Raw genomic sequence first — 27,117 nt, 5'->3', positions numbered from 1 at the left:
GAAGATCTAATCTTTCTGTTTTTCTTTTTGATTACTTCTTTGACACTGGGAGCAATAATTGTAAGTTGTCCCAGAGCACAAGGGCCACCATCTATTTTGAAGGTATACCTTGCCAGGCTCTGTCTCCACAGATGAGCCAAATTCCTCTAGGGAATCGAATAGGAAGTTTGTTAAAACAATCTGCATGAGGTTCGTCATATATAAGAAGCTTAGCTTGATTGCACCAAGAAGTTACATTGCTATAAGCTGGGTGATATGGGGTAACGTTTAAATGAGGACCGTTTTCTCCTAGAAAGTGAAAGAAATAGCAGGTATCCATAGTTAATGAGCCTAGGATTTCTAGCTCTGGAAGGTCAGATTTATCAATTTTAGAATCAATGTAAGTTTGGTGTCTATGGCTGGGAGTTGGAGATACTTGATGATCGTCGTATGGCCAGTACTTATCAAGAGTAACATTATCAAAACCTTCTGGTAAAGGTATTCCAACTAAACAGGTTGAAAAAGGTTTGTCAGGGCTTGTGTCAGATAGACAGATGGTATCGGAGCCTGCAGATTTGGCTAAGGCAACCCAGACATTTGTCTTTGGTTGATTTACAGGTAAAGCTTCACTACAAAAACTAAAACATAAGAATAAAAGCAACATGCACGCGCGCAGATGAGAAAACTCCATTATTTTCTTGAGCTGTTTTTGGCAGATCACTTTCTTCTGGTGATTCTGCGCACTTCAGGTTTGGGTGCTTGCTTCCTGGCTTCCACTTGCAGGGTCACTGGCTGGTGTGGAGGCGTCGGCAGGTTTTGATGTGTGGTATGGCTTCACGTTTTTTGCTGGAACCCACTTGAGCTCTCCACCTGTGGAAACACACGCAAACCCCTTCCCCCATGTTACAAGATTGTATGGTCCTTCTATTTTTCCTGATTCTAGATTCTTAATTAAAACTGGGGGGTGCTCTTTCAGTTTTGCTTTTTTGTTGTTTAAGAAATGTCTGAAAATGAGGGGGTCAGGCTCTTCTGCAGAGCTGTTCAAGAAATTAAAAACATACAAGGCTTTATTCAACCTTCTTGGAGGTGTAGCCTGGGCTTTTCCCCTTTTCTGTTGATTTAAAATGCATTTTAAAGTTTGATGTGTTCCTTTTAGGGTACTTTTTAGCAGTTGTTTAAGATACGGTGAGCAAATGCCACTGTATCTTACAGCACTTTTTAGTTCTTTAATTTCGAGAGTGGGGATGGGAGCCCACGTTTTAGGACTGTCAGGCTGTTGGCTAGCTATCACAGGCTTAGTTAATAGACTAAGACTTTCATCTTTATAGATTTGGGGTCTTATTTCATGGCAATCTGTTAATTGAGAATAATCTGAGCACTTTGGAGGATTTTTTGATTCAGAAGGTAGCGCTGACAAACTCTCAGAACTCGTTTTCTCTTTCTGGGTTGCAAGATCCCCGCCGCTCGCTGGCGGGACTCTGGGGCTCATTGCAAACAAATCTGGCTGCTTTTCAGTGTTTACTTGTGTTAGATTTAAAACATCAGCTCCGGCAGAGGGGCTCTCCATCTCCCCTGCCACTGGAGCTGCATCATTTCCCTCCGTTCCCCCCCTGCTCGCGGCTTCTGAGGCGAGGCTGCGCTGCGCGGAGGGATACGGCTGCGCGGCGGAGGGATACGGCTGCGCGGTGTCGGGGGACCCCGGCGGGGGCGGCTGCGGCGCGGGGATGGGGCCCGGCGGGGGCGGTGATGGCACGGCAGAGCTCGGGAGTGGCACGGCAGAGCTCGGGAGTGGCACGGCCGATCTCGGTGGCGGCGGGCGAGGAGGCGGCGGGGCGGCGGGGGACTGGCTCCGTGACTCCGGCACGGCCGATTGAGGCGGCGGTGGGCGAGGGGGCGGGGCGGAGCTGCGCGGCGGTGGGGGGGGCGTGGCGAATAGTTCCATTAACGCTGCACAAGCCGGGATGAGTTCTGCGGTACTCTTGTCCCAGCGTGATATGGCATTAAATAATTTGATTCTCACTGAGTCCCAAAAGTCTCTGGTGTAGACTCCTGAACGGTCAGCATTTGGGAAATTAATCAGAGTCCATTCTAAGAGGTTTTTTAGCTCCTGTTTCGGTAACTGTCTTGAACCAGAGCTTATAAGTAAATGCTTAAGTTGCTTATAGAGATCTCTGTCATGGGTAGAGTGAGTTTGTCCCATTATTAGACCAGTATGATACTCAGATGATGTCGCAGGAGCAGTGTCCTTAGTCAGAGGTCCGTCGTGGGGGGCTGGCCAGGCACTCCACTCGGCACTCAGGACGCTGCTTTTGGGTCCTTTCTCAGAGCTCCGGTTTTAGGCGTCGCGTGGCAACGGCTTTCCGTGCTCAGGACCTCACGGGGTGCCACGGCAAACTTCCTCAAAGAGCTCCAGGTAGCCGCTGCGCAGCAGTGGCCGCCTGTGCTCGAGGACTGCCAGGCAATTCCCTCCAAGAGCTCCAGGTAATCCCCGTGCTCGAAGGCTGCCTCGGCAGAATTATAGAGCTCCGGCTTTTACGATGCGCAGCAACGGTATGCCGTGCTCACGACACGTTCTAGGTGGCTATAACTGGTCTTTTAGTTACCGTCCATGGAGAAGTCTCCCACAGATGGAAAAAGCTGAACCGGGCCTTCAATCACGTTGTGCGCCAGACTGTGGGAGCTTTGGGGTTCAGTCTGGACAGGGTGTAGACGGACGGTCACGGACGGCGACGGGGGATCTCTATAGTCTGATCTTGGAACATGCGGTTTATTGCAAAGGGCGTGGGTATAGGGGCACTGCTTAGAGCTGCAGCTGGCAGCTCTGAGCAGGCCCAAGAGAGCAAGAGAGTAAGCGAGTAAGTAAGGAGAGAGAGAGAGAGCGAGAGGAATGAGAGTGAAGAAGAAGTGATGAGAATAGAATGGAATGGTGAAGTCCTGGTTACAATACAATAAATCATCTTCTGTACTGAATATTCTAATTGTCACTAACCAATCTAATACAAGATACAGATCCTATAGCATTTACATACAGCCTATAAGAGTTCTTCTATTACCATAGAGTGTTACATCTTAACTTCTAAAAACTACTCTTTGGACCCCTTCTGCTGAGCTAGTAGGGTCTGCTCTGACCCTTGGACCTGCCTGCAAGCAGAGGGTATTGTTCAATCAAGAGGGGATTACCTTCAGTTGGCCATACCATTGTTTTCCAGTTGTTCAGTAACTAAGACTTGGTATTTCAAAAGTGGCTTTCATTTCGATGTCGCCTGTAGTTTTCATATTCCCAAAATCTTTTGTCAGGCAATCATATTTATAAGACTTTCCTGTTTCATCTTCCCCAACACTCCCAGTCTGTTGAAATGCTAAGCCCATCTCAGGCCTCACCTAGAGAAACAATGCCCTGGAAAGAAGCTTCAGTTCCCTTCCGCGGGGCAAAGGTGAATAAACCTGGCTAAAGTTATATAAAAAAAGTGTTTTTAAACTGGTTGGTTTTCCAACAGGGGGGGTCCCTTGGGCATTTCTAGGGACTAACAGGGGGGTTTGGGGGGGCTCTGGAGACATTCTGGGAGTCTGTGGGAGGTGAGATGGGAGTTTGGGGGGCTCTAATTAGCTTTTAATCCACCCTAGACAAAGATATTAATATTCATAATCCTATAAAGTCTTTGTTCTTCTTCCCAAAGTTCAGGACTTTAGCATGACTTTGGCTGAGCAGCAGTCCGTGCCAATTAGTAAAGCTTACTAAAAGGGATCAATTGATTTAGCTAATTGTAATGATCGTGGATCGTGTGTTTTACAGGGGACACATACTAAGGGGGGACACGGATAGGCGGATCGGGAAGTCCCAAGTACCTTCCAAGTACCTCAGCCAACAGGGAAAGGGAAGGAGGAGAAAATGCAACCGGGAAATGAGGAGAAAAGAAGGCTACTTGCTCCATCTAATTGGGAGAGACCCCCTTGAACACACGCCTGACGGACTCTCTCCCTTTCTCCAAATCAAGGGAATTTTACAGGACTCCTCTGTCTCCTTTGTGGACACGAACTTCTAGCGACGTGAATTTTACCCACTGGGGGGTGGGGGGCGCAGGAGCTCCTCTGCCTGGGGAGGGGGAGTATAAACCAGTATAAACCAGTCCAGACTGGGGCAGGTGGGGAAAATTCAGAGTCACAAGGGGCCAGTGGCAGCGAGGCAGGGAGGGGCGGGAGTGATCGGCCGGGAGGGGGAGAGGGGGAAGTGCCAGCCTCAGCCAGACCCCCCTCATTGATTGACAAGTGGGGAGCGGCTCCCGCCCAACCGGCGGGCGGGGAAAAGCGCCCTCAGTCATTGGCTGGGTGGGACAGGGGGCGGGGCGAGAGCTGTTCCCGCCTCAGCCAAACTCCCCTCAGTCATTGGCTGGGCGGGACAGGGGGCGGGGCGAGAGCTGTTCCCGCCTCAGCCAGACTCCATTCCGAGATTGGCTGGGCGGGTACCGGAAATGACCCAAAGAAGCCTCAAAACCTCTTCAAAATTTCAACAAAACTGACAACATTGGAATAAATTTGTATAAGTATGAAAAATTTAAGGCAATATTTGTTACATTTAAAGAATGGAGGGTTGAAAAGGCAGACTGTGCACTAAAACGTAGCAAAACCAAGAAAATCCCCAAAACCCCTTTAAGAATCCCTCGGGATTAAGTGAGATTAAGTGGAAGCATAATAAATATGAATAAATATAAAGAAGTTAAAGCCATACTTAACATATAATTAAAAAACGGGGTGGTGTGAAAGGGGCTTTGGGTGCTAAAATGCCTCAAGGAAGCACCAAAAAACCCCAAGTGTTATAAACGAGGTGGGAAACCTTTTGGCAGGCTAACTTGCTTATTAATTAGCAACTGAGAACGAGGACCCAAGATAAGCACAGGCCCTACATTACAAGCCAGAAAAATGAACAATGTGACACATCGGGTACTCCCTTGGACCACAAGTTTCCACCAGAGAACCTGGTACCGAGCACTTGGTCAGTTTTTATAGTCTCTGTCACCTCCAGGACTGGTGCGCTTTCAATCTCACTGATTGGCCACTTTCCGGTGTTCTGATTACCTTTTAACATGGTGCATCCTTGAGCAATCATTTCTAATTGGATCCATTCCATTGGTCGGCTCGTTTTCCAGTCAGGGTCTTGGGTACTGATATCGTCTCATGGGGTAATGGTTCTAGAAGGTTCCTTCTATAAAGTCCATCAGGTTCCTGTTGTACCTGCCTCTAATGGTTATACCCATGCATTGCTTCCTGTACACCCGTGCGCTTAATTCATTAGCTTATAACTATTTAAATTCATTGTACATTAATTAGGCACTTTATTTAACAATTCATCAACTAATTATCGATATATAGGTAACCAGCACCAAATTCCCCTCATACCAGGGCTGGCTGTTCAGCAGCTCAAGTAGGAGAGTCCTCCAGTAGCTCAGGGAAGCTGCAGCCCTCGTGCTGAGGCACAGCCCGTGGAGAAAGGGGTCAGTGGCCCGAATGCGTGCTTTGGGAATCAGAGCTGGGTTCCTAAATCCTGTTGGAACTCTCTCTCCCAGACCTGTGGTGGCTGAGGGTTGTATGAGGGAAGGGTTTGCCAGCCGTGAACTGGACTTGTTGATCATCTGAGCTCCGTTCAGGGGCAGTGTGGGAGCCTGTTCCTTTCCCCTTCCCCAGGGGCAGAGTGTTGGTGAGGGCTGGAGTTGGAGGCTGTGTCTGCCCCCACAGCCGGTACCGTGGGGCTGCGGATGCTCCTGCCCGCGTGGGCTTGACTGAGCTGGGCTTTCTGCCTCTTTCAGGTGTCCTTGCTGCAGTCACAGCTGGCCCGAGACCAGCAGCACTGGCAGAACTACACTGAGAGGTGTGCAAGGACCAGCCAGGAGCTCAGACCTTCACGGGAGCTGTCCTGATCCTTTGCAGCTGTGCTCAAGGAGCCCAAAGCTGCTGTTCTGGAAGCAGAGACTCGAAGCTGCATCGGTCCCTGAAGCTTAACTTGGCAGTGACATCCCTGGGCCGTCAGTCTCTGGAGAGACAGGCCCTGGAGAAGGCAGGTGCCGCTCTTCTCTTCCCCAGACCATTTGTACCCTGCCAGAAACCAATTCCTGTCAACTGGGGCACAAAAATCCTCCCTAGGACACAGACGAATGTTCTCAAAGATGAGGGAGAAAAATATCTACCAAAGCTTTTCCAAGCATTTGGTTCTGGAAGGTCTGTTCCTAGCGAGGTGTTCCGGTTTGGCCAAATTTAGAAATATATCCTCGGAGAGAAGGCACAACCACCCCTCCCCCACCAGGTTCGGGAAAAAATAAATTTTCCTCGAAGGAAAGTGAAGGAGATAAAACTATTTCTTTGACAAACACACGGGAAAAGGAAAATAATGCTAAATAATAAAATTTCTCACTGTGGAGAAAAAACCTGGGAAACTGTTAGAGTCCTCCTGTTGGTCTCCTCGGAGCTGGGGCTTGGCCCAGGGCCAGGCCCTCTGCGCTCGGTGGAAGGTCCTCCTGATGTGTTCTAATATTGTAGCAGTCCAGTGGAAAAGGGAGAAAGTCCGAAATTCCAGGGAAGGAAAAAAAAATTCAACTCTCTCTCTGGAGAAAAAGCAGCTGAACAACTGGCCAAAAGCTGACCGGGAAGCCGCAAGCCGGGTGCCTCCTCCCTCCCCTGCCGCAGCTGGAAAAAAAACGCTATCTGTGTGTGACCTTGAACAAGCTGCAAACTGCTTTGAAAAAGTTGTGTTCAGTTTAGAGGCATAGAAATTAATTTCTGGGCATAGGCAGCGATATGGGATACACATCATAAGGTCACCCCAAGACACGAGGAATCTTTGAAATAAGCAGCAAGACTTTTCTTCTGCCTAGAAGACCTAGTGATATATTGCCCAACAGAGAGCAGAGAAAAAAATGCACTTGTGTCTGTCTCGGAATTCTTAATCTCTTTTATGAGCCTTAAACACTGCAACTCTTGGCGTTTCTCTGTAGGAATTTGAAAAGACCCTGAAACATCATTTTTCCTCCTCATGTGGCTGTTCTAGATGCAAAGCTTTACTTTCCATGAATCTTTGTAAGCACCAAGAACCTTTTTAGGCTTTTTCTTACACCTCCCCTTTGTCAGGGGAGACAGACGAATTCCTGTGACTCAGGAACTAAGCACATCCCTAAAGAGCATGCGGGCCTCAGGAATGCTGAGCCTTAAAACTGATGCTGTCTGGGCCAGCAACTTTGAACTCATGTTACGAGCCAGGTCCCTGCCCAGCTGCCCAGCTGGGCTGTGGGGATGTGGGGGTGATGGTGCAGGTGCCGGGGCAGCAGTGAGCTGGGATGGGTGGAGAGCCAGGGGAGGGCCTCTCCAACAGCCCCTGGAATGTTGGGGTTTGCACCCTGGAAACCATCAACAGCCCCTGCAATGTTGGGCTTTGGAGCGTGGCAACCATCAACAGCCCCTGGAATGTTGGGGTTTGCAGCGTGGCAACCATCAACAGCCCATGGAATGTTGGGCTTTGGAGCGTGGCAACCATCAACAGCCCCTGGAATGTTGGGGTTTGCACCGTGGCAACCATCAACAGCCCATGGAATGTTGGGGTTTGCAGCCTGGCAACTGTCAACAGCTCCTGAACATTGGGGCTTTGACCTTGCAACGGCCAACAGCACTTTGATCTTGTGCTCTTGACCCAGCAAAGGCCAACGACCCTTGGATATTGGGGTTTGACCCTGCAAAGGCCAACGGCCTTTGGAGATTGGGGTTTGACCCTGTGAAGTCAAACAACCTTTGGAGATTGGGGTTTAGACCCTGCAAAGGCCAAAAGCCTTTGGACACTGGGGTTTAGACCCTGCAAAGGCCAAAAGCCTTTGGACACTGGGGTTTAGACCCTGCAAAGGCCAACGGCCTTTGGACACTGACATTTGGTCACTGCTCGTGCCAAGGGGCAGATGGAGACCCGGCGGGTGAGTGAGAGAGCTGCTGCCCTCTTTGTGCCAAGCCCAGCAGGGGCCTGGGTGGGCCTGGGCTGTGCCACTGGGAACAGTTCCCTTTGGGAATAGCAAGGGATTAACAGTTGGCTGTTCCGGAGCTGGCAGCAGCTTTGGTGCTGGCCGTGGGGACAGGCCTGGGAGGGAATGGGGGGGGCTCCTGGCCATCCCAGAGCACACCCACATCTCCTCCTCCGTCCTTGTCCCACTGGAGGGTGTGGGCACAAACAAGGGAGCAGCTTTCATTGCCTTCCCCTCAGCCCAATTCACAGCGCAGCCTGAGCGCTTCCCAGAGACAAGAATGGGTTTCTCCCAGACATTTCCAAGATGATCCCCGGTGGGGCAGAGGAGGCCACGAGGATGACAGGAAGATGCTCCAAGGGCTGCAGCACCTGTGCCAAGGGAAAAGGATGCAAGAGTTGGGGTTGTTCCAGCCTGGAGAAGGTTCCAGGGTGACCTTCCAATGCATGAAGGGGCTGGAAGAGAGCTGGAGAGAGACTTAAGCCAGGGGCCTGCAGGGACAGGACAGGGTTTAATGGGATATTGGGAGGGAATTCTTCCCTGTGAGGCTGCTTGAGGCCCTGGCACAGGTTGCCCAGAGAAGCTGTGGCTGCCCCTGGATCCCTGGCAGTGTTCAAGACCAGGTTGGATGGGGCTCTGGGCAATTCCCCTTGTGGTGCTCTAAGAAGTGATGAGACACCTTCCAGCATGTTTGTTTGTGCTGCTGTCAACCTACTGGGCTGAAAATATTCCCAAGGAGGGGAGGAAGGAGCTGAGCTGGAATTCCAGGCTGGGAAGCATTTAGAGGCGACTGCCTCAGGGGCAGCCATGCAGTCTGAGTGTGCTCTTCCCTGTGCTCTTCCAGGGAGCTCGAGGCCTTTCTCACCAGGGACGTTTCTCCAGAGCCCCTGAGGTGAGTAAACTGCGCTGAGCTGGCTCGGATTTGAAACTGGTCCTCCACGAATGGACACTGGTTCTTGTGGAATCAGAAGAGGCATCTCAGTGGTACTTTGGAATAGGAACAGAGTACCTGACTAACAGCTGGATGTGGGCTTTCAGGTGCTGTTAGACGGCAGTGGCAGCATGGCCAGTTCCATCACCGGCACTGACCGTTCCCAGCATGCAGCCTCCAGGAACAGCCTCTCAACTCTGACATCCACTGATGCACAGCATCCCTTTAAATTGGTTTGGGAAGCCACAGAGAGTTGTGGGCGCTTGCAGCGAGGTTTTGAGCAAATGGAGGAGCAATGCAAGAGGCTCCGAAGCCACCAGGAGCAAATAGACTCTCTGATGGAAGAAATCAGAAGGTGAGTGTTTCTTCCTCCTCCTCCTGCGTTCCAGAGGCAATCTGCGTCCAGGTCTGGGCGTTCAGAGGTGGTCTGGGCGAAGAACTCACCTGCCCTACCATGTGTAGGCCTCAGTGTGGCTCTCGAGCATCGTCCTGTCAGGGCTTTTCATGCTCTACTGTGACTCCCAAGGCTGCCTGGGAGATGCACAGCGATGTTGGAGTAGAATACTCCTTCCTCTCACTGTGCTGCTTCCCTGAATTCTGTTCTTTGGGTGCCCCTGTCCAGCCACTGCTTCTCACTGAAGGAAGGCAAAATCCTGCCTTCCTTTCCCTTTGCCTCTGGAGGATTTCCTTGGGAGGGAAAGAGCAAGGTCTTCCTTAGCCCACTGCCCCCAGCTCCATCGTGGAGGGTTGAAAATGGGATCGATGGCTCTTCAGGCCTCTTCCTTCTTCTGACTGAGCCTTGTCTCTGCAGTGACTGTGAAAACCTTGAGAAGTCCAAGGAAAAGCTGCAGCAATGCACTGGAATCCCGGCAGCAGGAGCCTTGAGTCTGCGCCAGAAGAACAGCAAGCAGCTGAAGGAAGCGTCAGCCCAGGCGGAAGAGGCGGTGCAGCAGGACAGGATGGAGGTTGGTTTTGGAAATGAGGCTGGTTTTCCATTGAAAACTTGTCTTGCCCCTTCTTGTACAGTGGAGGACTTGGTGCACTCGAGGGAGAAGACCCATCACTGCAGAGGGAGCTGAAGTCAACCGGCAGGCACTGGAGGAATTGCAGCTTCAGAGGGAGCTGCTGGAGCAAGAGGGGTGTGATGTTACCGTGGCTCTGGACACCTTATTCCTAGGCAGCACCTGTGAGAGTGGCAGTTGTGCCAGCCAGATCAGGCCAGATGCTGTTTCTGGCAGGAGAAGAGAGGGACACTGCTGTGCACACCTGGCTCAAGATGGCACACGCATTTATTAGCCAGGCATATGCATGTTCATCAGCAAAGGGTTACATGCTTCTGCAAAATGTGTTACTTTGGGCAGCCCCAGAGCCTCTAAAACAGGGAATGGAGCTGGGGAAGGGTCTGGAGCACAGGAGCGGCTGAGGGAGCTGGGGGGGGCTGAGCCTGGAGAAAAGGAGGCTCAGGGGGCACCTTCTCGCTCTCTCCAAATCCCTGTGACAGGAAGGTGCAGCCAGGTGAGGGTTGGTCTGTGCTCCCAGGGAGCAAGGGACAGGACAAGAGGAAACGGCCCCAAGTGTGCCAGGGGAGGTTTGGATTGGGTGTTACAGGAGAGCTGTGAGAGAAGGGTTTGTTTCTGATGGTCTCTGTCAGACAGTCTCAGTTCTGGAGTATGTGGTAGGTTTGGCAAAGACACAGCAGAGGTTTTGCTTTTGAAGACAAAAGCTCAAAACCACAGTGTAGTCTTCAGGCTTGAATACCAGCAAGGGCCATGAGACACCTTCTTTGTGTAAGACAAGGAAATGGTATTGTTGGTGTGTGAACTGCTGCACAAATAGAGTCTGCTTTGGCCACATCAGCCAGACTGCCATCAGTCACTAAAGGACTGCTCACCACAAGAGCCGTTTCCCTGCCAGGCATGCCCTCGTTGCAGAGAGCTGCTTTGCACACTGGAGGAGGGGACACTTTGCTGTGGGTTTTGTCCGAGAAGGAGAAACCCTGTGAATTTTCACTTGCTTCAGCAAGCAAAATTGCTTTCCTCAACCACCGTGGAAATGTCCAGCACCGGAATAGATCCGGATAGACATTTTGTTGGTACGGGATTGTGCAAGGAGAACTGGTGTGATTTTTTGCAAGGCTGGAGCTGTGGGAGATGGCAGGCTATGGGGCTGTGTGGAGCATGCCCTCCATGTCTTCTACATTGAATTTGGGGAGGTGAAAGGTGAACAGGGCTATCTTTGGGCCCAGGAATGAGCCCTCTCCTAGGAAGCCAGGCAGAAACATCAGCTTTCCGTTGGGATTTTTGTGCTGCTCTTGTGCTCTGTTTTTCCAAGACTTACCTCGGAGGATCTGCACTGTTCTCTTACGGGTCCTCTTTTGGTGTGCACTGGTCGGTGTCCATAGCCAAACGGAGTTTGTAGGACTTTTCTTTTGTGGGCACAGGGAGGGCGCAGCAGGAACGCTGACAAGAGAAAAATCTTTTTAAAGACTCGCCTGGGGTATTTCTGAACAGCAACCCAGAGATGTCTCCTGGGCTGTGTTCTAAGTCACTTCCTGGGAAGCTGTGTCCCCCCCAGGGCAGACAGTGGCCCAGGGGAGCAGCAGCCGAGTGCTCTGAGAGCGCGTGAGCCCATCAGTCTTTGCCTCTTGCCACACAGAGTTTGCAGGGCAAGTGTCAAGCCCTCTGCTCTTTCCTTCTGTGCAGGTCCTGCTGGAAAAGCAGAAGGAGAAGAATTCTTTATCAGAGACACTGCTCCAAACTCGGGGACAGCTAAGCCGAGCCTGCCAGCAGGTGCAGCAGCTCAGGCAGGAGGTGAAAGAGCAGCAAGAGAAGGGGCAGGTAAGTCTGAGCAGGCAGGGAACAGAGTGCAGGGCAGTGGCAGGGGCACAAAAGGCAGGTGCTGGGAGTGAGGAGGCAAGGGCTGCTTCAGGCCCTGGCAGCAGAGAGCCTGGCAAGCTCCAGAGCTCAGGCCCGGGAAGGAAGGCTTGCAATGGAAGCAGAGCTGGGTAGAGAAGCCAAAAGAAGTCGCTGAAGGAATGGGATTTTGAGACAGCAAGTGGGAAAAGCTGAGCCTGAGGGCAGGTCCCAGGAAGTTGCTCTGCATTTTGTTGCCAGACCATCGAGGCAAAGCTGCAAGCTGAGCTGCAGGAAGCTTGGAGGGAAATCCAGGCAGCGCAGAAGAGGCACAAGGAAGAACTACGAGGCATCAAAGAGGAAATGAATCTCCTCCTTGTGGAGAGGGAGGCTCTAGAAAAGCAGGTGAGTGAAACAGCAGTGGCACTGCAGCATCCAGCAGGGGGTCTGTGCCCTTCTTGCTTTTCCATGGCAGAGCAGCAGCTGCTGGGGTGGTCCCTGGGGCTGCCTCGTGCTCTGGGCTCCTTGGCAGCTGCTCTGCAGGACCCTCAGTGCTCTGCTGAATCTCAGCTGCTGCCCTGGACAGCTGGGCTAGTCCTCTGGGCTGTTGGCCAGCAACCATCAGCATGGATTCCTGCTGGCCTCTTCTTGCTAGCCTTGGTGTGGGAGGTGCTTTTTCAGGTGCCCTTGGTGGGCCACGTAGAGATTGAAACAAGTTGTGTGTATGCATTGTGAATCTGGTGCTCTGAGGACAGGGAGAAATGGAAAGTTGGCCTTTGCCTTTTCTCACAGCCTCTGCTGTGGCTGACAGTGACAGGCTGTGGCTGTAGCCTCTGACTGCTTTGTTCTGTTTGACTGGAGGTGGGAGAGTTGACATCTCAGCTGGCAGCCTCCAGAGAGTCCCAGGCAACGATTGTTCAGAGAGCCCAGCAAGATGTGAGCTGGGCCCAGGAGCAGTCAAGGCAGAAGCTGTTGGAGGTTGAGCACCTCCAGAAGATGCTGGAGGAGGCAGAACATCAGAACAAGGAGCTGCAAGTGCACCTGAAGAACTTGGAGCTGGAAGGGAGTCAATGGGAAGAAGTGGCACGCCAAAATTCAGGATTTCGGGCTTCCTTGGACGCCCTAGAGAAGGAAAAAGCCAGGTAAATGAAAGCCTGTGGGACTCTGCCTTGTGGGAATGGATTCCCTCTTTGCCATCTTTGCACCTGCCAGGGGCTCTGGCAGCATCTCCTACGTGGCAGAGTTCTGAACTCTCGGTGCAGACGCGTCTCGTTGTCTGGATGTTGTGTTTCATTTTCTTTTCTTTCAAGCCTTCAGTTAGAGTTTTTCTCAAGACAAAGGCTTTTGGAGTAGCTCTTTCCCTCTGGGGGTGTGTTCTGTTGTGAGGTGGGTGTGCTAACACTGCCCAAGCTGCAGTGTAAGGAGCTGGACACATGCAGCAGCTCCGCCTTGGGTCCTGTAACTTGAAGCCTTTGGCATCTGGATCAGCCTGGCAGCCTGATGCCTTTGCTTGGCAGAACCATCTCAAGGCCCTGATTGCTGACCTAGGCCAGATTCCCCTCAAAGGCACCCAAGAACCAAGAATGTCTCTGTTGCATCGTTCCTCAGAAAATGCCCCCAGGTGCCTGGAGGGGCTCAAGCAGGGTCCCTGCCACCCTCCAGAGTCACAGGCAATACTGACTGTGCAAAGAATGCAAGAAACAAGACCAAGGTTGGCGGGGCTCCTCCAGCTGACCAAGTCCTGCCGGTCTTCAGTGCCGCAGGATTCTTCTTCCAAGAAGAAGACAAAGAAAAGGCAGGGCACTCTTGCTTGCCTGCAGGTTGCTGCATCTTCCATCAGGTTGTGCTCCAAGGCTCTGTTGCCACTTCTGCTATCGGCCTTTGTTTCTCCAGCTGGAAGTAGGATGGGTGCTGGTAAATCTTAGGGATCTTCCCCGAGATCCGCTGGCTGTAGGGTGCTGCTCCTCCTACCTGGACATACAAGATGGGGCAAGGAAATGTCTCTTCCATGTTGACCAAACCTTTCCCCCTTGGAGCCTGGGTAGTCAGAAGAAAACTCTTCCTCTCCCCTAATCTCTTCATTGCAAGACTTTGTTAGGTCTGCATTCACATTCCCATCTCAAGAAGAAGGTAGGACATGTAGGCAGGAACTCCCCATTCTTTCATGAATAAAAGCAGAGTGGGCACATGCTGGGCTGTGACTGCAGGGGGAACAAACAAACAGCCACGTTGTTTAGACAAACCTCATCAGACAGAGCAGTTTTCCCCGAGGTGGTGCGAGTCCTAAGAGTTCCTAAAATGTGATACCGTGTAGTAATGAGTTGCATGCTTCCCTTTTAGGCTGGTTCTGTCTCTGGAGGAAAAGAACCTGTGCCTCAGAACACTGGAAGAAAAGAACCAGGCACTGAACAATCAGGTGTGTCATCTGCATTCTGTGCTTCAGGAGTCCGAGCAGCTGTGTTCTGAGCTTAGAAGACAACTGCTGGAGCTCAACACCCAGGTAATCTGTGCCCTGGCATCCTCTTCTCCTGGGACACACATCATCACCTTTGGCTTGGAGGCCCCAACTGCTTTCCCCTCCCAGCAGCATCCACTGCTGCCGTGTTCTGCCCCGGGGTGCTGCTGCACCCACAGGCCAAGGCTGGATCTGGTGTCTGCTGCCGATGTTTTCTCCCGTTCTCTCCCGGGTCCCAGCAGGAAATGTGGGAGGAGAAGCAGCAGCAGACTCCTTTGGAGCTTCTCCATCCCTCTGTTAGCAGTGTTGTCCCAGATGGAGTTGGTGCCTGTGCTGGGCACCGAGCAATGTGGGCACACAGATGTGGCTATGGCAGGCTGGGGAGGGCACTTCCACCGCAGCCAGTTCAGCCGGTGTTCAGAGCTGCAGCCTCAAGGATGCCCATTGGCTCCCTTTCCCTGTTTTCAGGACATTTGTCCATTGGAATCCTTGGCTCTGTGCCTTCTGTTTTGGGCGTGGTTTTGCCTGAAGTCATTTCTCCTTTGTTGCTTGCTCTACTGCCTGCTCTGCTGCCTCAGGAGCAGCCCTGTCCCTGAGGCTCTGTGCATCCATCTTCCAGATCCAGGCTGAGCTGGAAGCAGTGATCGAGAAGGAGGCTACCCAGGCAGCTCGAGAGAAGCAGCTGCTGCAGGAGCTGGAGGAGTCCCGAGCAGGAGAACGGAGCTTGAGGGACTCTGTGCACGTGCTGGAGGCTGAGGTGTCTGAGCTGCGTAGGAAGCTCCAGAGCTCTGATGACAAAGCACTTTCATTGGCCATAAAGTTTAACACCTCAGAGCTGGAGCTGAGGAAGACACAGGCTCAGTGGGACAATCTCAGAGCCTGCAACCAGGAGCTGCAGCAGGAGTTGGAGGAAAGTGAGCAAGGTAGAGCTTCTCCTCTCGCACCCACTGCCCCATCCTGTCTCGCCAGCAGGGATCTCTGATCCCGTGCAGAGCAAAAGTGCCCAGAGATGGCAGAGGGGAAGAACAACCAGCAGGAGATTTATCCATCCAGTGCCAGTGAAAGCGTTTTCTCGAGAAAGATGCCGTGGCTGGCAGTGCCATCTGGCTGTGCTATGGCTGATCCCGTGCACAGGTGGTGCCTTTCAGGTGCTGTGTCTGTGCTGAGGAGCTGTAGCTGGATGCCTCAGCTCGATTCCCCCCAACTCCAGGCCCTGCCAGAGCCTCCAGGCTATTGGCCTCTCTGGAGCAGGGCTGCACAGGCATCCCCGCTCCTTTGTCTCTCTTGGATTGCTCACTCTGCACAAGCCCAAGAGCAAAGACACTTTCCTGTTCCTCTGAACCTTACCCCTTTGATTCCTGCTTTTTTCTCCTTCATTTCTGTCAGCTTTGGAAGCCCTTGTGGCCTTAGGGCCTGCAAACACAGGCAGGCCGAGAAGACAGTGCTGTTGTCCCTGCAGGATGCACATCAGTTTGCCTTTGCTTTGCTGTTCTCATTCTCCTTCTCCTTCCTGCTGCAGCGATGTGGAGGGCAGAACACCAGAAGACCTCTCGAGAAACTGCCCTGGAGAAAGAGGCCATTGCCCTGAAGGAAGAGGCTGTGACTCTTCATCAGGAGGTGGCATCTCTGCAGAGGAAACTGGAGAGCCTGGAGAAGGAAAGGAAGGATGTGCTGGTGAGAAGGGCAGATGCCATGAAGGGCCATTTCCTAGCTATGTTTGGCCCTTGTGTTAATAGTTCTAAGGAGCACCTCTTTGCAGTTGAACTTGTCAAATTGCATTCTTCTGAATAAGGAGGAAAAGATGTCGTAGTCATGTCAAAGCCAGTTAGTGCTGAGGCTGCTGGTTTTCCTCCATGCTGGAGTTTTGTGCCCTACAAGCTGTAGTTCTCAATGTCCACACTGGCTCTATGGACATTGCATGGGTTGGGCAATTCCTCGTGTCCAAACCCACGTTCAGATTTCAAATACCTGGACCTGGAACGAGGGGTGAGAAGGCCAAGTTTGCTGTTAATAGAAAGGTGTTTGGCCTTGGCCATCAGAGAGCAGCCAGTGGGGAGAAAAGAGAGAAAAGCAAAGTGCTGATGCAGATAAGGAAGTGTGCCTGCAAGGGGAGAACTCGTCCTGAGTGGCAGCAGAGAATGACAGACTGATGTGGCCATTGCTGCTCCAAGAGAGGGCAGTGGGGCTCTTGGGGATGGTGCCATGGAAACTCTACACAGGAGAGCTCAAAAACCACTCCTGTCAGCCCAACTGCAGGGAATGAATTGCTGGGGGTGTTTGCTCTTCCCTTTCTCCCTGATGGAGAGCACATCCTCATTTAGGCACTGCCTAAATCCTGCTTAGCATGGGCTTGGAATCCTGGCTGCAGTTCTGGCAGCTGCTCCCCAAAGGAACACTCGAGTGGAGCTGCAAGAGGTCGGGGAAGGGCAGAAAGGGAGCTGGGATGGGCTGAGTGAGCTGGGAAAGACTCAGCGTCAAGGGTGGCCCCAGCAAAGGTCTGAGGCATCCCGAGAGGCAGAGAGAGAGGGGCAGCCTTTGCCTGCCTGTGGCAGGAGTCCCGATCTGGTATGAAAAGCAAACCCAGAGAGGGAATGAGTGACCTCCCTGTTTTGGCAGCGTGAACGGGAACTGTACGAGGAGCAGATGAGAGATCTGAAAAAGAAGAATGAAATGAATACACCGGAGATGCGAAGCCGTAAGGAAAACCCCAACAATTGGAAGTGGACAAGGAAGCCAAGCTGGAAGAGTTGGAGCATATGGCTGCTGCTTTGAAAGAAGGCAGTGGGAACACTCAAATCCTGTGTGCTCCACTGGCCAAGGGTAAAATTGCCAAAGAGGCTCTGAAGAAACGCTTGGCCTTCCTGAAGGGAAAGAGTCATCCCCAGGTAGGCACTGGCATTGATCTTCAGTCCACGTCAATGTCTCTCAGTGATTCCAATGAAGTTTCCCATGAAGAGGTGGGATTCTAGATCCCTGTCAGTCTAGGCCTGCTTGGGCAAAGCAGCCCGGGCTGCAGCAGGCAGCCTTGTGTGTCTGCCTGGCTCCAGCCAGAGACCATTGGCTGCCAGATTGTTTGCTGGCACGCCTGGAATGACTGATGCAGCTCTGGAGCTGCTGTTCAAATCAGCTCCAGGCCAAAAGCTGGGCATGGGGAATTGCTTCTCCCGTGCCCAGGCAAGGGGAGGCAACAGGTGGGGGTTGGATTTGGTGTGGAAAGGAATGGAGCAGGTGAGCAGAGTGATGGACTGAAGTGAGCAGAGTTCTGTAGCGAGGGCTGAAGAGCAGCTGCACTGCTGGAGCTTTGAGGATGCTTCCCAAGGTGGAGATATCTGAGGGACAGCTCTTGTGGTGTTTGAAATAAGGGAATCATCTCCTCTCTGAATTCCCAGCAGGCTGTTGGAGCAGAAGGGAAGCGGCTGTCAGAGCGCTCCAGGAAGGGTGTGGAATGTGTGCGGGACCAGGTTGCAGCAGCAGCAAAAGACAAGCCAGAGAAGCGTGAGCTCAGGAGAACTTTTGAGGTAAAGTGGGCTTTCGCTGCCTCTGCAGAGCCTCAGGCTCCTCTGGAGCATGACACGTGTGCCCAGGCAGTGCTCTGGAGTCCTCTGCTTGTTTCCTTGCCTCTCCCTGTCCCTGCTGTGGGTGCACCCTTTTGTTTGTTCTCTCTGTTGTGGCAGCCCATGGCTTTCACAAAGGCACCTTCACTCCGCTGCCTCCCTCCCTGGCCCCGTGTCCCCGCACACACACTGGCCTCTCCTGCACAGCCCCCAGCAAGAGCTCTTTGCCCCCAGTGTTGTCTGGTGCAATTGAGGGTCTCTGAGCAGAGATCTCCTCGCCTTGATGTCCAGAGGTCCTTTTGCCCCATGTTTGCTGACAGGTTTCTGTGACCCTTTCTCCCATCCAACGTGCAGGTGGAACCTGCAGGGAGGAGTGTCCAGAGAATCTTTAGGAAAGTTTATCTCTCGGGTACCATTAGAGTGGATGCTCCCCAGTCTGCCCAGCACAGCAGGTCGACTTCTGGACAGGTGAGAACAGCGTCTTCCTTGGTGGGAGGAACACGGCCCTTGGCAAAGCACTTGTCCCTCAGAAAGCAGAGGAGCAGCTGTGAGCTGAGCTGTTTTCCCCAAGCCAGGCAAGCCCTGAGCGCTGCTCCCAGGGCTGGCATCTCCTCTGCTCCAGAGCAGACAGAGGGCACCGTGCTGGAGCTGCTGTGGCTGCAGCCGCTGCAGAGCCAGCAGGAGGTGGGAGCAGCTGGCTCTGAAGTTTGGGAGAGGGAGAGTTTGCTCCCTGTCCCTGGGCTGGCTGTGCAGGAGCTTGCTGTTCAGATCAGCTTCAGGCCAAAAGCTGGGCATGGGGATCTGCTTCTCCCGTGCCCAGGCAAGGGGAGGCAACACGTGGGGGTGAGCAGAGTGATGGACTGAAGTGAGCAGAGTTTTGTAGCGAGGGCTGAACAGCAGCTGCACTGCTGGTGCTTAGAGTAAAGTGTATTGGCAGTTGTGGAAGATGCAGTATTTTTGGGTGAGCACACAGAATTTGGGGCAGGGATGTTTTTTGGGAAGGAGCAATCTGGTGCCAGGCAAGCCAGCAGGGCCTGACACAGCACTTCCAAGGAAACAGTGCCAGAGGCTTTTGGCAGCCCAGGGTATGGGAGCTGCAGAGGGCAGATGCTGTGAAACTTTGAGCCCAGAGCACAGGAGCTCCCTGTCCTCTGGCTGCCTGCGAGGTGGCACTGGCTGGCTCTGCACAGGGCTCCTGAGGAAGGGCTTGAGCTGTACCTTGTCCTGCTTCCAGGTTTCCCAGGAGCAAGAGTCGTCGAGCAGGGCTCTGGAGCAGCTGCACCAGGAATCCTCTGGCCAAGGGCACGCCCTGGCGCAGGTGTGCAGAGAGAAGGAGCTGCTGGGCCAGGAGAAGGCTGCCCTTGAGGGCCGACTGGCAGCCATGGAGTGTCGCCAACAAGACCTTTCCAAGCAGCTGGCAGAGACCAGGTAAAGGCAGGGAGGAGACCCTTTCCGGATGCTTTTACTTTGCATGGACAGAAGATGGAAGTCTCAAGAAAAAGAAATATGCCACAATGTGAAGGTTATTCTTCTGACATCTAAAGCCAGCAAAGCTGTCATGAGCCTTGGGCTTCTGTTTGTGCCGCCCAGCACACTCGTGTGGGAAGTCAAAAGCAAGCCACCCGGCCCTGAATTGAGTAGTAGTTAAACCATGCAGCTGTTGAGTGAAACCTCATGTTTTTCTTGGGTTTAGTTCCTTGTTCTGGGCATTGAACATCCCTCTTTCCTTCCTAAGTAGCTTGACACAATCCTGATCTTCAGAACTGAAGCTTCATCTTCAGAATTCCAGGCTCTGACCTTGGGATGTTGGCAGTAGCACGCTGCCATTCAGGGGGAAGCCAGAGGCTCCTGCTGAAAATGCTGAGGGCCTTCAGCTTCCAAGCACACTCTTGAGAAGTGTGAGGCAGGACCTAGAGCTGGTTAGAGAGCAGCAGGGAAACCTCTTTGGAATTGTTGACAGCCCCTGGGGATTCTTGCTGAGGGTTGATGGGCACCCACCTGTCAAACCTGCCAAGGTCCCTTTGGATGGTCCCTCTCACTCTCCAAAGAAGGACAAGACTTGGGCTACTGCCTGCTTAGCTGGCAACACTAAAATAAAGGTGGCAAGTCTATTCCTTGACCATGCAGGAGTTTAAACTGCAGTCTCTGCATTCAGGTAGTTGTTGTTCAGACAACATAGTGTTCTGAATTTTTACAAGTGCTGCCACGACCATGAGATTTTACTGTATCATGCAAAGTAGTTCTTGAAGTCTCCTAAATACAGGGTGTCTGGAAAATTATGTACCTTTATGTCCATGATGAAGAGAGTTAACAAGTCAGGGGTGAGCCAGGACGAGAGTCTGTTCTGTCCCCGTGCAGAGCAGCTTGGAAGTGCTGATGAGAGAAGGGCTGTGAGCAGAGGCTGGGCTTTTGCTCGTCGGCCCAGCCTGTGTGGGCACAGCTAGCCAGGGTCATAGGTCAGGAACAGCAGCTGAAGGTTCGGCTGTTGAGGTCACGTTGGGCTGGGCTGTCTGTGCTGTGCCAGGCCATAAGGAAGGCCTGGGCACTCCCTCAGAGGGCCCTGCTTTGCTATTGAAATGGCACAAATGGGCCTTCTCTGTACAAGTTTCCATGCGAGCCATTTTGCATTCTCAGGCCTGGGGACCTTGAGCCACGTTGTCCTGGAATAACTGCCTGGGAGTGTCAGGAGCGAGCAGCTCATGTCTCTCCGTATTTGCAACCTGTAGGTCAGCGAAGGAGAGCCTGGAATCCAGCCTGTTTGCTGCTCAGCAGCAGATATCTCAGCTGGAGATCACCAGCAACCATCTGGAGGCTCAAGTGCTCACAGTCACACAGGCCAAGGAGGCGCTACAAGGTGAGAACCTCGTGTGCTTTGTTTGTGGTGCCGCCCCTGCCTAGAGAAGCTGCTGTAAAGCCTCCTCTGTCTGCAGGGCTTCTGAGGAGCGGTGGCGCTGGAGGCAGGGCCCTCCTACGCCGACACTGGAAGGGCCTGAGTCAGTAAAGGCAGTAAAGACTCTGAATCTTGCTGTTGGTCATGTTTGCAGGAGAAGTGCAGTGCCTCCAACGTGAGCTGGAAGCAGAGAGAGCTCTCAGGAAGCAGGAGCAGGAAGACACAGCGCAACAGCTCTTGCAGGCAGAGCAGCAGCGTCAGGAAAGCCTCAGGCTTCAGGGAACTGCTCAGCAGGTGGAAATAAACAAGCTCCTGCAAGACCTGGTAGGTGACAATAGGCTTCTGAATTGTCCAAGCCGGCCCTGGGGGCTGGTTTAGCACCAGCAGAGCCTGAGGGTGTGAAAGGGCAGCAATCCTCTGCCAGAGGCCTCCCACTGCTGGGCCGGGCAGGAGAGGCGGCGGCTCGGACTCGGAGGCGCGTGAAGACCCCCAGGATGGTGCTGGGCCAGTAAATGCAGCCACGGCTTCCGTGAGGGCGTAAGACGAGTTCCAGAGCAGCTTGGGCAGTGCCCACCCAAAGCGTGGCAGCCCAGGGCAGGATCTTCCCCGAGTCCCACCTGCCACGGAGCAGATGCCAGCGTGGAGCAGATGCCAACAGTGCTGCTGGCTGCAGGCGTGGGAACTCGGTTCCTGTCTTGCTGTGCTCCCACGGTGGACAGAGGGATTAGCTTTGGGCTGGAAGCAAATGGAACAGGCCCCGGTCCTTCAGTCCTTGTGACTGGGGCATCAGGGTGCCAGAAGGTGACACCTCCTTTTCTGAATGGTTGGACTCAATGCTGGTGCAGGTCTTTCCCAACAGAAATGATTCCATGGTTCTGTGATTCTTGCACCTGCTGAGCCTCCTTTTAAATTCCCTGACAGGACACGGTTTCTGGAGAGCAGAGAGCCAGTGCTGTTGTCTTTTCAGGTTGGGGTTTGTGGGAGGGATGAAGCTTCACGTTTTTCAGCGAGGAGCTTGCCTGGGGACTGCAACTTGAAGATTTTTGCTCCCCTCCGCAGGCAAGTGAGCGGGAAAGGCACCATGCAGAGATGCAGGAGACGCTGCAGCAATGGGGAAAAGAGAAGGCAGAGAGAGAGCAGGAGCACGAGAAGGTGCTGTTTGAGATGAGGCAGAAAGTTGCCACCCTGCAGGCTCAAAGAGAAGAGGAACGAACTAGATTTGAAAATGCCAAGCGAGAGGTAATGATTGTGCAAGGAGAATTGGTGTGATTTTTTGCAAGGCTGGAGCTGTGGGAGATGGCAGGCTATGGGGCTGTGTGGAGCATGCCCTCCATGTCTTCTACATTGAATTTGGGGAGGTGAAAGGTGAACAGGGCTATCTTTGGGCCCAGGAATGAGCCCTCTCCTAGGAAGCCAGGCAGAAACATCAGCTTTCCGTTGGGATTTTTGTGCTGCTCTTGTGCTCTGTTTTTCCAAGACTTACCTCGGAGGATCTGCACTGTTCTCTTACGGGTCCTCTTTTGGTGTGTACTGGTCGGTGTCCATAGCCAAACGGAGTTTGTAGGACTTTTCTTTTGTGGGCACAGGGAGGGCGCAGCAGGAACGCTGACAAGAGAAAAATCTTTTTAAAGACTCGCCTGGAGTATTTCTGAACAGCAACCCAGAGATGTCTCCTGGGCTGTGTTCTAAGTCACTTCCTGGGAAGCTGTGTCCCCCCCAGGGCAGACAGTGGCCCAGGGGAGCAGCAGCCGAGTGCTCTGAGAGCGCGTGAGCCCATCAGTCTTTGCCTCTTGGCACACAGAGTTTGCAGGGCAAGTGTCAAGCCCTCTGCTCTTTCCTTCTGTGCAGGTCCTGCTGGAAAAGCAGAAGGAGAAGAATTCTTTATCAGAGACACTGCTCCAAACTCGGGGACAGCTAAGCCGAGCCTGCCAGCAGGTGCAGCAGCTCAGGCAGGAGGTGAAAGAGCAGCAAGAGAAGGGGCAGGTAAGTCTGAGCAGGCAGGGAACAGAGTGCAGGGCAGTGGCAGGGGCACAAAAGGCAGGTGCTGGGAGTGAGGAGGCAAGGGCTGCTTCAGGCCCTGGCAGCAGAGAGCCTGGCAAGCTCCAGAGCTCAGGCCCGGGAAGGAAGGCTTGCAATGGAAGCAGAGCTGGGTAGAGAAGCCAAAAGAAGTCGCTGAAGGAATGGGATTTTGAGACAGCAAGTGGGAAAAGCTGAGCCTGAGGGCAGGTCCCAGGAAGTTGCTCTGCATTTTGTTGCCAGACCATCGAGGCAAAGCTGCAAGCTGAGCTGCAGGAAGCTCGGAGGGAAATCCAGGCAGCGCAGAAGAGGCACGAGGAAGGACTACGAGGCATCAAAGAGGAAATGAATCTCCTCCTGGAGCAGAGGGAGGCTCTAGAAAAGCAGGTGAGTGAAACAGCAGTGGCACTGCAGCATCCAGCAGGGGGTCTGTGCCCTTCTTGCTTTTCCATGGCAGAGCAGCAGCTGCTGGGGTGGTCCCTGGGGCTGCCTCGTGCTCTGGGCTCCTTGGCAGCTGCTCTGCAGGACCCTCAGTGCTCTGCTGAATCTCAGCTGCTGCCCTGGACAGCTGGGCTAGTCCTCTGGGCTGTTGGCCAGCAACCATCAGCATGGATTCCTGCTGGCCTCTTCTTGCTAGCCTTGGTGTGGGAGGTGCTTTTTCAGGTGCCCTTGGTGGGCCACGTAGAGATTGAAACAAGTTGTGTGTATGCATTGTGAATCTGGTGCTCTGAGGACAGGGAGAAATGGAAAGTTGGCCTTTGCCTTTTCTCACAGCCTCTGCTGTGGCTGACAGTGACAGGCTGTGGCTGTAGCCTCTGACTGCTTTGTTCTGTTTGACTGGAGGTGGGAGAGTTGACATCTCAGCTGGCAGCCTCCAGAGAGTCCCAGGCAACGATTGTTCAGAGAGCCCAGCAAGATGTGAGCTGGGCCCAGGAGCAGTCAAGGCAGAAGCTGTTGGAGGTTGAGCACCTCCAGAAGATGCTGGAGGAGGCAGAACATCAGAACAAGGAGCTGCAAGTGCACCTGAAGAACTTGGAGCTGGAAGGGAGTCAATGGGAAGAAGTGGCACGCCAAAATTCAGGATTTCGGGCTTCCTTGGACGCCCTAGAGAAGGAAAAAGCCAGGTAAATGAAAGCCTGTGGGACTCTGCCTTGTGGGAATGGATTCCCTCTTTGCCATCTTTGCACCTGCCAGGGGCTCTGGCAGCATCTCCTACGTGGCAGAGTTCTGAACTCTCGGTGCAGACGCGTCTCGTTGTCTGGATGTTGTGTTTCATTTTCTTTTCTTTCAAGCCTTCAGTTAGAGTTTTTCTCAAGACAAAGGCTTTTGGAGTAGCTCTTTCCCTCTGGGGGTGTGTTCTGTTGTGAGGTGGGTGTGCTAACACTGCCCAAGCTGCAGTGTAAGGAGCTGGACACATGCAGCAGCTCCGCCTTGGGTCCTGTAACTTGAAGCCTTTGGCATCTGGATCAGCCTGGCAGCCTGATGCCTTTGCTTGGCAGAACCATCTCAAGGCCCTGATTGCTGACCTAGGCCAGATTCCCCTCAAAGGCACCCAAGAACCAAGAATGTCTCTGTTGCATCGTTCCTCAGAAAATGCCCCCAGGTGCCTGGAGGGGCTCAAGCAGGGTCCCTGCCACCCTCCAGAGTCACAGGCAATACTGACTGTGCAAAGAATGCAAGAAACAAGACCAAGGTTGGCGGGGCTCCTCCAGCTGACCAAGTCCTGCCGGTCTTCAGTGCCGCAGGATTCTTCTTCCAAGAAGAAGACAAAGAAAAGGCAGGGCACTCTTGCTTGCCTGCAGGTTGCTGCATCTTCCATCAGGTTGTGCTCCAAGGCTCTGTTGCCACTTCTGCTATTGGCCTTTGTTTCTCCAGCTGGAAGTAGGATGGGTGCTGGTAAATCTTAGGGATCTTCCCCGAGATCCGCTGGCTGTAGGGTGCTGCTCCTCCTACCTGGACATACAAGATGGGGCAAGGAAATGTCTCTTCCATGTTGACCAAACCTTTCCCCCTTGGAGCCTGGGTAGTCAGAAGAAAACTCTTCCTCTCCCCTAATCTCTTCATTGCAAGACTTTGTTAGGTCTGCATTCACATTCCCATCTCAAGAAGAAGGTAGGACATGTAGGCAGGAACTCCCCATTCTTTCATGAATAAAAGCAGAGTGGGCACATGCTGGGCTGTGACTGCAGGGGGAACAAACAAACAGCCACGTTGTTTAGACAAACCTCATCAGACAGAGCAGTTTTCCCCGAGGTGGTGCGAGTCCTAAGAGTTCCTAAAATGTGATACCGTGTAGTAATGAGTTGCATGCTTCCCTTTTAGGCTGGTTCTGTCTCTGGAGGAAAAGAACCTGTGCCTCAGAACACTGGAAGAAAAGAACCAGGCACTGAACAATCAGGTGTCTCAGTTTCGTTCTGCTCTTCACGAGGCCGAGCAGCTCTGTTCAAACCGCACAGGACAACTGCTGGCGCTCAACATCCAGGTAATCTGTGCCCTGGCATCCTCTTCTCCAGGGACACACATCATCACCTTTGGCTTGGAGGCCCCAACTGCTTTCCCCTCCCAGCAGCATCCACTGCTGCCGTGTTCTGCCCCGGGGTGCTGCTGCACCCACAGGCCAAGGCTGGATCTGGTGTCTGCTGCCAATGTTTTCTCCCGTTCTCTCCCGGGTCCCAGCAGGAAATGTGGGAGGAGAAGCAGCAGCAGACTCCTTTGGAGCTTCTCCATCCCTCTGTTAGCAGTGTTGTCCCAGATGGAGTTGGTGCCTGTGCTGGGCACCGAGCAATGTGGGCACACAGATGTGGCTATGGCAGGCTGGGGAGGGCACTTCCACCGCAGCCAGTTCAGCCGGTGTTCAGAGCTGCAGCCTCAAGGATGCCCATTGGCTCCCTTTCCCTGTTTTCAGGACATTTGTCCATTGGAATCCTTGGCTCTGTGCCTTCTGTTTTGGGCGTGGTTTTGCCTGAAGTCATTTCTCCTTTGTTGCTTGCTCTACTGCCTGCTCTGCTGCCTCAGGAGCAGCACTGTCCCTGAGGCTCTGTGTATCCATCTTCCAGATGTGGGCCCTGCAGGATGCAGTGCTGGAGATGGAGGCTACCCAGGCAACTCGAGAGAAGCAGCTGCTGCAGGAGCTGGAGGAGTCCCGAGCAGGAGAACGGAGCTTGAGGGACTCTGTGCACGTGCTGGAGGCTGAGGTGTCTGAGCTGCGTAGGAAGCTCCAGAGCTCTGATGACAAAGCACTTTCATTGGCCATAAAGTTTAACACCTCAGAGCTGGAGCTGAGGAAGACACAGGCTCAGTGGGACAATCTCAGAGCCTGCAACCAGGAGCTGCAGCAGGAGTTGGAGGAAAGTGAGCAAGGTAGAGCTTCTCCTCTCGCACCCACTGCCCCATCCTGTCTCGCCAGCAGGGATCTCTGATCCCGTGCAGAGCAAAAGTGCCCAGAGATGGCAGAGGGGAAGAACAACCAGCAGGAGATTTATCCATCCAGTGCCAGTGAAAGCGTTTTCTCGAGAAAGATGCCGTGGCTGGCAGTGCCATCTGGCTGTGCTATGGCTGATCCCGTGCACAGGTGGTGCCTTTCAGGTGCTGTGTCTGTGCTGAGGAGCTGTAGCTGGATGCCTCAGCTCGATTCCCCCCAACTCCAGGCCCTGCCAGAGCCTCCAGGCTATTGGCCTCTCTGGAGCAGGGCTGCACAGGCATCCCCGCTCCTTTGTCTCTCTTGGATTGCTCACTCTGCACAAGCCCAAGAGCAAAGACACTTTCCTGTTCCTCTGAACCTTGCCCCTTTGATTCCTGCTTTTTTCTCCTTCATTTCTGTCAGCTTTGGAAGCCCTTGTGGCCTTAGGGCCTGCAAACACAGGCAGGCCGAGAAGACAGTGCTGTTGTCCCTGCAGGATGCACATCAGTTTGCCTTTGCTTTGCTGTTCTCATTCTCCTTCTCCTTCCTGCTGCAGCGATGTGGAGGGCAGAACACCAGAAGACCTCTCAAGAAACTGCCCTGGAGAAAGAGGCCATTGCCCTGAAGGAAGAGGCTGTGACTCTTCATCAGGAGGTGGCATCTCTGCAGAGGAAACTGGAGAGCCTGGAGAAGGAAAGGAAGGATGTGCTGGTGAGAAGGGCAGATGCCATGAAGGGCCATTTCCTAGCTATGTTTGGCCCTTGTGTTAATAGTTCTAAGGAGCACCTCTTTGCAGTTGAACTTGTCAAATTGCATTCTTCTGAATAAGGAGGAAAAGATGTCGTAGTCATGTCAAAGCCAGTTAGTGCTGAGGCTGCTGGTTTTCCTCCATGCTGGAGTTTTGTGCCCTACAAGCTGTAGTTCTCAATGTCCACACTGGCTCTATGGACATTGCATGGGTTGGGCAATTCCTCGTGTCCAAACCCACGTTCAGATTTCAAATACCTGGACCTGGAACGAGGGGTGAGAAGGCCAAGTTTGCTGTTAAT

At 53.1% G+C, this 27,117-nt stretch overlaps 1 protein-coding gene across 5 annotated transcripts in view; it reads left to right on the top strand.

Annotated features, from left to right (window-relative positions):
* LOC120411065 (centrosome-associated protein CEP250-like) overlaps positions 1-26,985 on the top strand; it is a 55,306-nt gene extending 28,321 nt beyond the window's left edge. The window contains exons 1-15 of one of the 5 annotated variants that reach the window (XM_039563556.1): positions 14,865-15,131; positions 15,728-15,882; positions 16,825-17,093; positions 17,601-17,726; positions 18,117-18,230; positions 18,997-19,190; positions 20,489-20,616; positions 20,807-20,976; positions 21,712-21,891; positions 22,501-22,635; positions 22,912-23,055; positions 23,512-23,792; positions 24,991-25,150; positions 25,725-26,028; positions 26,625-26,983. In XM_039563556.1, coding sequence (XP_039419490.1) covers positions 16,965-17,093; positions 17,601-17,726; positions 18,117-18,230; positions 18,997-19,190; positions 20,489-20,616; positions 20,807-20,976; positions 21,712-21,891; positions 22,501-22,635; positions 22,912-23,055; positions 23,512-23,792; positions 24,991-25,150; positions 25,725-26,028; positions 26,625-26,896 — 2,337 coding nt within the window. In that variant the 5' untranslated portion in view covers positions 14,865-15,131; positions 15,728-15,882; positions 16,825-16,964 and the 3' untranslated portion in view covers positions 26,897-26,983. Of the gene's footprint in view, positions 1-7,557; positions 7,926-8,814; positions 8,863-9,008; positions 9,257-9,712; positions 9,867-14,864; positions 15,132-15,727; positions 15,883-16,824; positions 17,094-17,597; positions 17,727-18,116; positions 18,231-18,996; positions 19,191-20,488; positions 20,617-20,806; positions 20,977-21,711; positions 21,892-22,500; positions 22,636-22,911; positions 23,056-23,511; positions 23,793-24,990; positions 25,151-25,724; positions 26,029-26,624 lie in introns of those variants that run through there. The other 4 variants (XM_039563555.1, XM_039563554.1, XM_039563557.1 and 1 more) reach the window with 4 other exon arrangements.
* The last annotated feature ends 132 nt before the right edge of the window (positions 26,986-27,117 follow it).

The sequence above is a fragment of the Corvus cornix genome, chromosome 20, assembly GCF_000738735.6.
Source record: "Corvus cornix cornix isolate S_Up_H32 chromosome 20, ASM73873v5, whole genome shotgun sequence".
NCBI classification, from domain to species: domain Eukaryota; kingdom Metazoa; phylum Chordata; class Aves; order Passeriformes; family Corvidae; genus Corvus; species Corvus cornix.
The sequence above is the reverse complement of the archived record's forward strand: the minus strand, read 5'-3'. Positions and strand labels throughout refer to the sequence as shown.